Below are 12,330 nucleotides of genomic sequence, written 5' to 3'. Positions count from 1 at the left end.
CTGGCTCCCCTCCCCCCACCCGTCTCAGCAACCCCCCCCCCCCCCCCCCCCCCCCCGCACACGGACCGGTCCGAGGCTCAGAGCCGCATCCCCCCCCTGGTGCTGCCGGCGTGGCTCTGTATCTGGAGCTTTACCGGAGCCCACCGTGCACCTCTGTAAAATTGCCGGCACTGCCCGGGGGCCGCGGGTAAGGAAGGGGTGGAGCGGAGTGCGCCGGGGCGTGCGATTGCCAGGTGGCCGCGGCGGCGGCGGCGGCTGGGGGGCAGAAGCGGAGAGGGAAGGAGGATCAGGAGCCCCAGGGCAACGCGGGTGGCGGGGCGAGGCACAGGGCTGGCGCGTGGAAGGGCTGGCCTGGGCCGGCGGGGGCGTGCGTCGGTCCCTGCACCCGCGTACGTGCGCACGCAGGGGGGGGGGGTGGTGAGGACGCGCGCGGCCTGCCGCGGTGTCCGAGCGTGCAGGCGTGGGAGTGGGGAGCCCCCGAGCGCGGCGGCGGAGCTCCAGGGAGAGGCACGGCTCCGGGCTGCAGGCGGCGTCCAGGGCGCGGGGGCGGGGTGGGTGGGAGGAAGGGAAGGGGCTCGGTCTCTTTGCCCTAACTCCTGCCTTTTCTCTCCTGCCTCCCCCTGCTCTTCTGCACGCACCCCGCCTGTGCTCGTTTCCTCTCACGGCTCAGGACACGCGCAGGAGGACCGCAGGCCTGGTCGCCCCCTTGAACACGGCGGGCTGTTGCCGGGAGAGCCGCCCGGGGACGCGACCGCGTCCTGTGGATGAGGGGTGCCGGCACCCGGGCACGCGCAGTGGTTACCTACGCTTAGGGGCCGGATTCCACGTTCCGCCCGTGAAACGCGCGCCCCGCTCTCCAGAACGGGAGGGGATGTTTACTAGGCATATTGGACAGACTGGTTTTCCGAAGTAAAGTCATAACTGAGATGCTGTATGTTGCCGTTGTGCTCGGATGCGCACTGGTGATGCTTCATCTGGTGTGCGCGCAGCGCGCCTCCATCATCACAGAAGCGGGGCGCAGCGCGGTGGGGAGACCTCGGACACCTCCAGCCGAGGCCACCTGCCACTCCCCACCTTCCAGGGCCCTCCGGACTCCACTTCTCTCCGTCCCAGCTTTCCCACCTGGCTCCTGTCTGGGGGCAGGCCTGCAGAGAGCTGATTCCTGTCCTTCCCGACGGGGACAGTGGCTTGGGGTGGCCTGAGTGCACTCTTGTTACTCTGCCAAAACGCAGCCTAAAGCATTCTGATTGTTAAATAATTCAGAAAACGTTCATCTGTCTTTGCTGCTCCTGTGAAACTCAGATCAAGTAAGTAGAAAAGAGCAGGGGAAAAAAATGTTTAATGTGATGTGAACATTGATCTTTCTAAAGGATCTGTAGCCCACAGAAATGATAAATCAGATAGCCAGCCAAATATTATATGTTAACTTCTCAAAATGTTGTCTTGAAGTTATGTTAATGCAAGTAATTCTCTAATATTCAGGAATCAGTTTGCCAAAAGGGTATTTTGGGGGCTTTATGTCAGTGAGGTCCATCCATATTGTAGCCTGTATTAATACTTCTTTTTCATTGCTGAATAGTATTCCAGGGAAGGATATACCACATTTTCTGTATCCATTCAGCGGTGGATGGACGTTTGGGTTATTTTCAGTACGGGGCTATTATGAATCACATTTGTGTACAAGTTTTTGTGTGGATGGATGTTTTCATTTTTCTTAGTGGATTTCTAGGAGCAAAATTGCTGGGTTTATAGGGTGAGTTTTACTTTCATTTTTAAAGTTTATTTCTTTTGGGAGAGAGAGAGTAAGAGTACCAGTGTGAGCAGGGGAGAGGCGGGGAGAGAGAGGAAGAGGAAGAATCGCAAGCAGGCTCTGTGCTGTCAGCGGGCAGCCCAACTCCGGGCTCGATCCCGTGAACCGTGAGGTCATGCCTGGAGCCGAAATCAAGAGGCGGACATTAACCGACTGAGCCACTCAGGATCCCCATGTTTAACTTGTTAAGAAACTGCCAAGGGCACTCCAGTGGTAGCAGGTGCAGCCTATGATATCGTTAGCCCTCTCCCTCCAAACCCTTGCAGCGGAGAGACGTCGGGTCATAAAAGATGACAAAGCAACAGATGTTCATCTGACGAACTCCAGAATTCAGTCAGCTCTGAGTTTTAACTCATATTGTGTAGGAGAGGGCATGTGTTCAAAGCTGTAATTACTTTTGGTAGTCTTTGGTCCACAGCTGCGGAAGACAATGTAGATACTTGATTAAAGTCTTCCGTTCTGTTTATATAAAACTATGCTTTGGGTTTGTGTTACTATGACGGTCTAGAAACACTTTTTTTTTTTTTTTTGGTAACTTCTCCTCTGTTGAAACGACCAATTTGGAGGGTACGATAATTATGGATGGGGCCACTAGACACGGAATTGACAAAAGCTCGCATTCCGGCCCCACTTAACTACCTACCTGTGTGATCTTGGGTAAACTCTTGAACCTTCCTAACCCCGAGTTTTCTCATCCACAAATTAAGGAGAATCACGTCCTTGTCTGTTTGTATTGTTTTGAAAACGAAGTGAGGAAATGCAAGTCAAGCATTTAGCTCATTGCCTGGTGCAGAGTAAGCACTTAAAAAATGCCAGCTATTTTTATCACTATTATAAAACTAGCTCATCTGCTTTCACACTTGTTCAGTTGTCATCAAGTTGCCGGGTTAGCTGTTGAACTCCCCAATACTCAGCAGCTGTGTTGCGTTTCCTGGCGAGGTGCTTTGCTCTGTTATTGTGACATCCCTTCTGGTCCCCAGTTCAGCTTGGCAACCACCGCTTGCTTTGATCACTCTGCTGTTCATCCCTTGCAACTGAAATTGTAGCATAGCAACGACGTTAGGCTGATAGACTCACTATATTCCTACGCTTCATTTAAGGAACACTTTCTTATTGTAAAATTGTAAAAAATTTGAAAGAGCATGAGATGGAAATAGAAATCACCATCCAGGAATAATGAATTACAGTTAACATTTTAATACCGCTCTCCTTAGATATGGATACACACACACACACACACACACACACAGTTCATATATATGTATATTAAAAAATAGGGCGCACCTGGGTGGCTCAGTCGGTTCAGTGTCTGACTTCGACTCAGAGTTTGAGCCCCATGTCGGTCTCTGGGCTGACAGCTCAGAGCTTGGAGCCTGCTTCAGATTCTGTGTCCCCACTCTCCACCCACCCCTACTCAGGCTCTGTCTCTCTCTCTCTGTCTCTCAAAAATAAACATTAAAAAAATTTAAAAAATAGATCACAACATATATACAGTTTTATGTTGCCCTTTTGTTCATTTAACACTGTGTTATAAATAATTTCTCAAGCCATTACACATTCTTCAAAAAGAATTTTAACTTACTTGCTCATGCTTTTGTCATTGGGCTTGTTTTCCAGGTTTTTGCTATTATAAGATATGAGTATCCTAGTGCAAGCATTTAAAAACATTTTAAGGGGCGCCTGGGTGGCTCAGTTGGTGAAGCGTCCGACTTCGGCTCAGGTCATGATCTCGCGGTCCATGGGTTCGAGCCCTGCACCGGGCTCTGTGCTGACAGCTCGGAGCCTGGAGCCCGCTTCGGATTCTGTGTCTCCCTCTCTCTCTCTGCTCCTCCCCCATTCATGCTCTCTCTCTGTCTCAAAAATAAATAAACATTAAAAAAAACATTTTAAAAGTTGAGGTAAGTTTACAGTGAAACATGTAGATCTTAACTGTACAGTTTGATGTGTTTTGAAAAATGCACACACCCAATATCCATTCCTTTATATAAAAAAAATTAAACCTGTCATCCCAGGAAGTTCCCTTGAGTCTCTTTTCAGTAAGTCTTTACAACCTGACCCTTAGAGGGGTTTTTCGCCTTTTCTCAAACTTCATTTAAAGAGAATTGATAAAAGAAAATTTCCTACAGATGATTTACAGATCTGCTTACTAGATCAGGTGGGTTTTTATTCTGTAATTCATGAATCAGGGAGCATTCACTCCAGCAGATAGAAAACAAACAGCTTTAAAAAGGCAAGAGATTGTTTTTTTTTTTACCAAGGTATCATTGGCATAAAACTTTATATTAGTTTCAGATGTACAACATGATTCAATATTTGCATACATTATGAAATGATCACAAGGGGGCTAGCTAACATCCATCACCACACAGTTACAAATATTTTTTCTTTGATTTAAGATTCGTTCTTTTAGCAACTTTCAAATATGCAATATAATACTTTTAACTATAGTCCCCATGTGGTACATTACATCCTTATTTATTTATTTATGTAATACTGGAAGTTTGTACCTTTTGATCCCCTTCACACATTCCACTACCCCCCCATACAAGCATACCTTGTTTTATTGTCCTTTGCTTTCATGTTTTATTTATTTTTGAGAGAGACAGGGACAGAGACAGAGAGAGTATGAACAGGGGAGGGGCGGAGGGAGAGGGGGACAGAGGGTCAGAAGCAGGCTCCGTCCTGACAGCCGCAAGCCCCGTGCCGGGCTCAACTCCCAAACTGCGAGATCATGACCTGAGCCGAAGTCGGGCGCTCAACCGACTGAGCCACCCAGGCGCCCCGTATTGTCCTTTACTGTGCTTCCCAGCTAATGGAGGTTTTTACGAATGGCAAGTCTGTGGCAGCCCGGTGTGGAACTCGTCCATTGGCACCACTCTCCCAGCACCACCCCCTCCCTTCGTGTCTCTGTGTCACATTTTGGTAATTCTTGCAACACTTCGGACTTCTTCATTATTACTACGTTTGTTTGGTGATCTGTGTCAGTGATTACTGTTTGCTAAAAGCTCAGATGATGGTTGGCATTGGGGGCAATAAAGTATTTTTGAATTAAGGTATGAATATTTTTTAGACATTGCGCTCGTAACAGACTACAGTATAGCGTGAACATAACATTTATGTGCACTGGGGGACCTAAAATTTCATTTGACTCGCTTTATTGTGATATTTGCTTTATTGCAGCGGTCTGGAACCAAATCTGCAATATCTCTGATGTATGCCTGTATGCGTGAGATTTCTGTGACTTAGTTCACTTAGCATAATGCCATCAAGGCTTATGCATGTCAGCAATGGCAAGGTTTCCTTCTTTTTTTATGGCTGAGTAATAGTGCGTTCTATATAATATATTACATGTATATTTTTAGAATATGTAATATATATTACATATGTATTTAGAATATATGATATATAATAAATATATACATAGTATAATAAATATAATATAATATATAAATCTCTACATCTCTATATCTCTATCCTTATCTATCTATGTATCCATGTACCTATCTACCTATAAAGTTGTTTCCATGTCTTGGCTATTCTGAATAATGCTGCAATAAACTTGGAGGTACAGCTATCTTTTTGAGTTAGTGTCTTTGTTTCTTTCACATAAATACCCAGAAGTGGAATGGCTGAATCATCCCACATGGTAGTTCTGTATTTAACTTTTCGAGGAACGTCCCTACTGGTTTCCACAGTGGCTGCACCAGTTTACATCCCCAGCAACAGTGCCCGGGCGTTCCCTTTTCAACAGATCCTCACCAACACTTGTTTCTTGTCTTTTGGATAATAGCAATTCTAAAAGGTGGGAGGCGCTATCTCGTGGTTTTGATTTGCATTTCCCTGATCACTAGTGATGATGAACACCTTGCAAGGAATTTTCATAGACCAAAGTGAGCAGGATTGAGGAAGTTTGGACGGGGCATTTGCAAATAGGTTAAAGCAGGGTTACTTTCCTTACAAGGAGCAAAGGCACTTCTTGGAGCTGGGTTAGGTGATCTGTGCCGGGCAGACCAGCGCTGATCAGTTGACCTAGGCCTTTCTTTTCTGGGGGAGCCAAGCACAGAGCATAGACACTTAAGTTCTGGTTTGCTTACATGGGGCTTAAACCACGAGGATCTTGAAGTTGGACCTAACCTGGTTACTTTAATGGAATTATACTCTATTTACTCTTTTTTATCTTGCTTCCACTCAGCATTATGTTCTTTAGATTCATCTGTGTTATTGTATATATTGGTGATTTATTCCTTTTTATTCCTCAGTCATAGCCCATAATATGAATATATCACAATTTGTTTATACATTTACCTGTTGATGGATATTTGGGTTGTTTCCAGTTTGAGGCTATCATGAATAAAGCTGCTATTAACATTTTTTTAAGTTTTTTAAAAAGCTTATTTACCTGTTTTGAGAGAGAGAGAGAGAGAGAGCGCACAAGTGGGGGAGGAACAGAGAAAGAGGGTGAAAGCGAGAATCCCAAGCAGGCTCCACACTGTCAGCACAGAGCCCCACGCAGGGCTTGAACCCGCGAACCGTGAGACCACGCCCTGAACCAAAATCGAGTTGGACACATAACCACCTGGGCTACCCAGGTGCCCCACCGTTATTACTATTCATTTGTAAGTCTTTTTGTAAATATGTGTAAGTTTCTCTTGGGCAAATACGTAGAAGTGGAATTTCTGGGTCATAGGGAAGGTGGATATGTGACTGTGTAGGAAGCTACGAGTTTTTCAAAGTGGTTATGGCATTGGACGCTCCCACCGGCCAAGTATCGCCACTCCTACAGTATTTGGAGTTGTTAATCTTTATTTCTAAGCATCCTGCTGTGTACTGATACGTCATCGTGTTTGAATCTGCATTTTCCTGATCATTAACGAATTAGATCTGTCTTGGGAGTATTGAGTTGTAGGAGTTACTCATATATTCTAGAAACAGGTCCTTTGTCAGATGTGTGTGCATTGTGAATGTTTTCTCCTGGACTGTGCCTGCCTGTTTATTTTCTGGGTGTTGTTTTTTGATGAACGTAAGTTTTATTTTTGGTGATGTCTGATAAAAGTTTTTTCTTTTATGGTACTTTCCAGGTCTTGTCTAAGAAATGGTTTCTTCTAGAAGCTGTACATGGCTAGTTTTTTTACACTCACGTTTATGATCCATTTTGAGTTAATTATTGTGTTATGGTTAAGGGATCAAGGCTTATTTAATTTTTTTCCACATGAACATCAAGTTTTAGCACCATTTATCGAAAAGACTTTATTTTCCCTATTGAATTGTTCGGGTGCCTTTGTCAGAGTTATTTAGTGGTATTTCTGGACTCTCTATTCTGTTTCAGTGACGCGTCTGTGTACATGTGTCTACACTACACTGTCTTGATCAGCATTAGCACGACAATAAGACTTGAGATCAGGTAATGTCTTTGATTGTCTTCTTTGGGTCCCTTGTTTTCAATGTGGAGGTCTTGCACATCTTTCGTGAATTTTTCCCCATGTATTTTATGATTTTGGCGCCCTTATGTTTTATGAAAATTAAATTTATTTGCTGCTGGTTTTGATAGATTGGATTTCCCCAAATGGCTGCAACGGTGTTTCCGATCCTTACGTTCCACCAGAATCTTGCCTCTTTTCCATCAAGAGCTCGAGTCTATTTCCTGTCCTCTCGAACGGACTGGGCCTTTGCGACTCCGTAACAGGTTGTGGTGGGAGGGAGACCGCAGGCGCTCCGAAGCTAGGTTAGAAAAGGTGACATAGCCCGACTCGGTCTCCTGGGACTGTTGGAAGCCAGCCACCATGCTGTGAAGAAGCGTCAGCTGCCTGGAGAGGACATGTTGAAGGACAGCAGAAGACAGCCCCAGCTAAAAGCCCAGCTTCAGCCAGCGTCACACGCCAGACACAGGTGCTAACGAGTAACGGGAAGGGGAGGGGGCCTGCGACACCCGCCCCTCCGGTCATCAGGAAGATAGTGACCGTTCTACTGAGTATTCCTTGTTCTATGTCCAATTTGGGAAAGTGCTCTCCAAAAACGATGTAAACATTAGCGGAATTTGGAGTCATCAGAATGCATTTACAGAATGCTGAATACGACTGCGTTAGAAGAATAAGGTTTTCTGTTAAATCCTCTTCTTTCCTGGATCTGTTGCCCAATACTCTCAGGGTTGCTTTTTAGCCTGTGTGTAAATAACAACAGGGAGAGAGGAAGGAGGCCTTATGAAGAAAGCCTAAAAGGAAATTGGTCTGGGGACAGAGGGAAAGGAAAGTGGTGAGGGATTAGTGGTGGCTTCCACCCCGACTGTATTGTCCCTTAAGCCGGCGAGGAGGTACACCGATGAACACTGTATGCATATCTATATCTTTTTATTAATTTTTATTTTTTAAATGTTTATTTTGAAGGGGAGAGAGGCAGAGCGTGAGTGGGGGAGGGGCCGAGAGAGAGGGAGACACGGAATCGAAGCAGGCTCCAGGCTCCGAGGCATCAGCACAGAGCCCGACGCGGGGCCTGAACTCACAAACTGTGAGATCATGACCTGAGCCAAAGTCGAATGCTTAACAGTCACCCAGGCGCCCCTATCGATATCTTTTTATATGGTGTACATATGCCATTTCCTTTTCAAAAATGTTTCCCTATGTATAGACATAGGTCTATATACATATGATATACGTATATATGTATACACGTATGACCATTTTTTCATGTGTAAACATTTTAAAAGGAAATGGGGGTTTTCGTTCGAGGAAAGGCGCTTAAGAAATGGGGTCAGGTCTTCATTTGTATGAAAGAACTTCAGAAGGACACAAGCCGGTTGTTTTCTAGAACCACGAAGATTAAGAACGGGCTTGAGTGAAAACAGAATTTTAGGTGGTTATAGGAAGGGAAGGATTGCTTGGCCACCCTAGTTCTTGAGTGTTGGGAGTGTGCTGCCCAGAGAAGTTGTGCAGATTTCGTTCCTTGGAAAACAGGGTCAGCCTTTCTGCTGTCATCCCATACCATACTGTCTCCGGGAGACCGGGTCTGTCGTTGGCTGACCTCACTGCTTAGGGAGAGGGCACACAGAATAGAGAGGATGGAGACAGCTGGCTCTCAGGGACGGAAAACTCGGATCCCCTTTTCCTTTACGTCATCCCTTAGGACAGAAAGGACTGCTCTTAGCTCAGTAGTATTTATCAACCCACAGTGCCAGGAGCTGGGTGTGTCCTTCTTGGTCTAGCTCTTGAGGGTTTTTTCCCTTCTGCATGCTGCTGCTGTCACCTGACTTGTGAATGCCTGGGGGGGTGACTCTAGAGAATGGAGGCGCAGGCTCTTTCTTGACAAGCCTTTGCTTCTATAGGGTAGACACAAAATGCATTTCTCTATTGTATACATACAATATTTCCCTGTCGCTGTCTGTTTTGCATTGGCTCCTTTTTTTTACAAGCGTTTTGGTCTCCTTTTGTTCTAGCCTAGGCTGCCCCTGACAAGCGTAAAAGCATTTCTCTGAGAGGTCAAGGACAGGTTATTGACTGATCCATACTGGCATTTGCGTTCTGAGACTAGTAACAACTAAATACTGGTCATCGGCTAGCTTCTGTCCTTTGTGCAGGTGTATCTTTAGAAGACTTCAAAGGTAAGATTTAGGTCTGGATCCTGTAGTCAAACGCCATCCTTAACTAACTTCCCCAGAGAGATACCCGCCCGTCAGATCAGGGAAGTTAACCACGGCAGTCAATGAAGTGACACAAGTTCAAGCGAGGCGCCCATCTATTGGCCCTCGAACCTACGACGTCATCTTCACAGTGGGCCAACTGGACTGTCTACAAAGTTGTCAGGACAGATTTGGTTATCGGAAGATACACACAAGAAGAAACAGAAGCACTCCCCCGACTTCATGATAGGGATGCAGGAAATCAGGGGAAGGCACTGAGCCAGTCTGTGGTGGGCAAGGCAGTGGCCTCTATTCAACCTACTCAGCTTCTTAAAAATTAAAAATAACTTCTATCTACTCTTTCTTTTCCCACCTGGTTATGGGCAGAAAATTTTTCATCTTAAAATTCGGGGTGGAAAAAAGCCCTCTTTTTCACCCGAGTCCTCTCCCGCTCTGCTTAAGCTCTCAAGGGGGTTGTTCTCCGTAGGAAATTGAATCATTAGTGACAAAGTTTTTGACAGACTCTGCTGGGACGAAGTTGCTTCGCGATCACCCTCAGCAGCTAAGACCCACTGAGAAAACATCTTCCACCCTGAAGCTCTCAACTCCACAACCGAGAAAGTTCTCTTCTTCCTCAATACCATGCTGAAGATTCACACTTCTTATCAGAAACACTTTTTTCCCCCCCTGAGGGCCCAGAATGGGCAGGCAGGGAATCCCACCTGAAGCTAAGGTTGCCAGTCTGTCCATCCCTTCTGCACGTTTTTCTAGGAAAATGCGGGGCAGAGGCTAGCCAGGAGGAGCTGGAGGGATGCCTGGCCTTTTCTCGTGGGGCACCGATTCTTTCTGCTGAACTCTGTTCCTCTGCTGGTCCGTCCCCGGTAGTTACGCTAAATTTAGTGTAATGATCACATCAATAAACAAACGCAAGGTCAGCCTCTCTTACAATCATGTTTCTCTTTCACTCTGAGGTCGGAATTTCATCAGCTACTAAACATTCAGCCTTTTCCCCCTCTCTTTATGGAACTGTGCCCAGAAGGACCAAGTGGGGTTTGAACGCTGAGTAAAAACAGTAAGGAATGGACCAAGTGACCTTGAACAAATCACCTCACCTGCCACTGATTTTGTTTCCTATGGAAGGTGTGTCGGTGTGTGTGCGCGAGTGTGTGCGTGTGGGGTGAGCTAAGCGAGCTAAGTATTCGTAGGGGCTCCTCACAGTTTTAACGTGCCACTAACTAGAATTCTAGGCGGGCTGGGGGCCCGGAGTCTGGACACCCAGGTTTTCTGTTTTCCAGACCCCACACCTTAGAAGTACCTGTTCTTTGCAGCCGATCCCACCACAATGTACACAGAACAGAAAGCGAGAGAAGCCGGCAGAGTCAGGAGTCCCGAACGATTCACACGGGACAAGCGCACCACCTAACAAGGGGCAGGTATAAGAGGCAGCGGGCAGGGGCAGAAAAGGGCACCCTGAGGTGCGCTCGCGCCCCAGAGGAGCCCCCTAGCGCACCGCCCCGTCCCCCCACCCGTCCCCTCTCCGCCACCTAAGAGCCCCCCGTGCTGCGGAACGTTCCAGACTCTTCCCGGCCGCGGCCGCGGCCCGCTCCGCCTCCCGCCGGGCTCCCCGCCGGAGGGCCGGACCCCTCCCCCGCCGCCGCCGCCGCCGCCGCCGCCGGGCCAGCGAGGCCCGCAGCGGTGGCGTCCGCGGGCGCTGCCGCATTGGCCGGCGGCTGCGGCACGGACGGCGCAGCCTCCTCCTCCTCCGCCGCCGGCGGCCCCGCAGTCCGGCCCGGGAGCGCGCCCACCCATGGCCCTCGGGCCGCCGTCCCTGCGCCCAAGCCCGGCGCGCAGCCTCCGCCGCTCGCCCGGGGCCGCCTAGCCCCCGAGCGGGGCGCGATGCCGAACGCCTCCCGCCTGGACAGAGCGCTCAGGATGTCCCTGCCCCGAAGGTCGCGGATCGGCTCGTCCGTTGGTGAGAGGGGAGGGGCGCGCGGCGGGGAGGGTCGGCGGGGCGGGGGGGGGGGGGGAGGCGGGCGCGCGGAGGGGAGCCGCCGCCCCGCCCTCCTCCCGCCTCCCGCCGCCGGTGCTCGCACCTGGGGGTGGGGGTGGGGCGCGCCCGCGCCGCCGGGGGGGCCGCACGCCGGGCGAGGGGCGAGGGGCGAGGGGCGAGGGCGCCGGGGACCCCACTCCGCCCGCGGGGCCGGGCTGCGGGTGCGCGCGCTCGGGGTGTGTGCGTGTGCGCCGCCGCGCGCGTGCCCGGCCGCCCCTAGGCGGGGGGTTCGCCGTCCCCCGCTGGGTGGGCGCGGAGACCGTCGGGCGTCGGCGGGGCCGGTCTCGCCCTGCGCGGTGTTTGCTGCAGGGCCCCGGGGAGCCGAAGGGCCCCCACGAACGTTCGTCGCCACCTGGGCCCTGGGGACTCGCGCGCGCACCCGGCGGCGACGCACCGGCTCTCGACCACCCGCACGGCCACCGCACACGCCCCGCTGCGCTCGGGCGCCCGGGCGTTGGGGCGCCTAATCCTCTAAAGCCCGACACCCCGGTGCTTCCACCCCGGCACCCCCGGCCCCTCCCGTCCGGACGCTCGCATTTTGTTTCTTACAGACTATATTTAGAAAGCAAAGTCGCGTTAAGCTGGATGTTACGTGATTATGATGCACGATGGGTTACCTAGACCCTCCCCCCCGCCCTAAGGAGAAATCTCTTACCATTTCAGGGCGCCCTGCAAGTTTCTGGGTAGATCTTTGATTGGAGGAAGGGACAGGGTCTGCACTTTGGGGCTGGGGGCGTTTGGAATTTCTGTGCAGTTTTTGTCGTTTGTTTTGAGAAAGTAGGCTTCTAAAAATAAGTGACTTTCCCATTTCTCTGGTTGAGTCATGTGAGATGGAAACGGCAGACCAGTGTTTCCACGTTA

General features: G+C 49.5%; 1 protein-coding gene across 9 annotated transcripts in view; it reads left to right on the top strand.

The window, feature by feature from the left end:
* Window positions 1-91: 91 nt before the first annotated feature.
* Window positions 92-12,330, top strand: part of LOC109266145 (phospholipid-transporting ATPase IB) — a 635,626-nt gene continuing 623,387 nt past the window's right edge. For 4 of the 9 annotated variants that reach the window (XM_053900789.1, XM_053900782.1, XM_053900799.1 and 1 more), the window contains exon 1: window positions 11,072-11,391. In XM_053900789.1, coding sequence (XP_053756764.1) covers window positions 11,316-11,391 — 76 coding nt within the window. In that variant the 5' untranslated portion in view covers window positions 11,072-11,315. Of the gene's footprint in view, window positions 188-626; window positions 1,308-7,190; window positions 7,212-10,399; window positions 10,560-10,714; window positions 10,853-11,071; window positions 11,392-12,330 lie in introns of those variants that run through there. The other 5 variants (XM_053900808.1, XM_053900822.1, XM_053900813.1 and 2 more) reach the window with 5 other exon arrangements.

Source organism: Panthera pardus, unplaced genomic scaffold (assembly GCF_024362965.1).
Source record: "Panthera pardus isolate Hobbes unplaced genomic scaffold, ASM2436296v1 HiC_scaffold_1, whole genome shotgun sequence".
Lineage (NCBI taxonomy): Eukaryota > Metazoa > Chordata > Mammalia > Carnivora > Felidae > Panthera > Panthera pardus.
The sequence above is the reverse complement of the archived record's forward strand: the minus strand, read 5'-3'. Positions and strand labels throughout refer to the sequence as shown.